Source organism: Malurus melanocephalus, unplaced genomic scaffold (genome assembly GCF_030028575.1).
Source record: "Malurus melanocephalus ecotype Western Australia unplaced genomic scaffold, MMel_1.1 scaffold_6760, whole genome shotgun sequence".
Classification (NCBI taxonomy): domain Eukaryota; kingdom Metazoa; phylum Chordata; class Aves; order Passeriformes; family Maluridae; genus Malurus; species Malurus melanocephalus.
In genome coordinates, this window is record NW_026629990.1 from 1 (window position 1) to 1,353 (window position 1,353).

A 1,353-nucleotide genomic window follows, 5' to 3' on the forward strand; every position below is an offset into this window, starting at 1 on the left:
GGAGAAGAGGTGAAAAATTGAGGTGGAATAGATGAGAATTGAGGGGAAAAAAAGAGATAAAAATTGAGGGGGGATTTGATAAAGATTGAGGGGGGAATAGATGAGAATTGAGGAAAGGGAGAGGAAAATTGAGGAGAGAGAGATTGAGGGATTCAGGGAAAAGAGAGAAAAGATTAAGGGGAAAATAGAAGAAATTAAGGAAGAAGAGAAAAAATTAAAGGAAAATATTTAGAAAATAAGGAAGGATAATTTTAAAAATTAAGGGGGAAACAGATAAAACAAGGAAAAAAATAAGGAAAATAATAAGGAAAAATATATAAAAATAAGGAAGAATATACAAGAATAAGGAAGAATATACCAAAATAAGGAAGAATATACAAAATAAGGAAAAAATATATAAAAAATAAGGAAAAATACATAAAAATAAGGATAAATATACATAAAAAATAAGGAAAAATAGACGAAAAATAAGGAAAAATAGACAAAAATAAGGAAAAATACACCAAAAAAATCAGGAAAAAATTGTAAAAAAATTTAAAAAATAGCAAAAAAAATTAAAAAAACAAACTAGGAGGTGGTGGCGGCGATGAATTCGTACTTCACGAACCCGTCGCTGCCGTGCCACCTCGGCGGCGCGCAGGAGGTGCTGCCCAACGTGGCGCTGAACTCGAGCGCCTATGACCCCGTGCGCCATTTCTCCAGCTACGGAGTGGCGCAGAACCGCTTRTACTCCGCGCCTTTCTACGCGCCCCAGGACAACGTGGTGTTCGGCTCGGGGAGAGCTCCCTACGACTACGGCTCCAACGCTTTCTACCAGGACAAGGATGTGCTGAGCAGCTGCCGCCAGAGCTCCGCGCCTCACGGCGCGCAAAGTTCCGCCATCGCGCAGGATTTCCCGAGCGAGCAGAACCGCGGGGGAAGCGCGGSAGCGGCCGCGCAGGAGCAGAAAAGCGGCGGGATTCAGATTTACCCGTGGATGCAGCGCATGAACTCGCACAGTGGTAAGGGGAGAGGGATTTTTCATTATTTATGTGTTTGTTCGGGTTTGAAATCCTTTAAATTTTTAATTTTTTATTATTTTTTTATTTCCTTGCTCTTTCATTTCGTTACTCTTTCATTTCCTTCCTCTCTTATTTCCTTCCTCTTTTATTTCCTCATTCTTTCATTTCCTCACTCTTTCATTCCGTTACTCTTCTATTCCGTTACTCTTTTATTTCATTGATTTTTTATTTCGTTGATTTTTTTATTGTGTTTACTTTCTTTATTTTGTTGATTTTTTCCTTGGTTCTTTCTTTATTCCGTTAATTTTTTTATCGTGTCTATTTTTGTATTTACGTATTTCCGCCTTTCTTT

The 1,353-nt window shown here is 38.6% G+C and overlaps 1 protein-coding gene across 1 annotated transcript; it reads left to right on the forward strand.

The window, feature by feature from the left end:
* Positions 1–532: 532 nt before the first annotated feature.
* On the forward strand, positions 533–1,129 carry HOXC6 (homeobox C6; the record flags this gene model as incomplete). The annotated part of the gene is made up of 1 exon (XM_057389478.1): positions 533–1,129. A coding segment is annotated over exon 1 (543 nt), but the record flags the coding sequence as incomplete, so codon positions are not given.
* Positions 1,130–1,353: the final 224 nt, after the last annotated feature.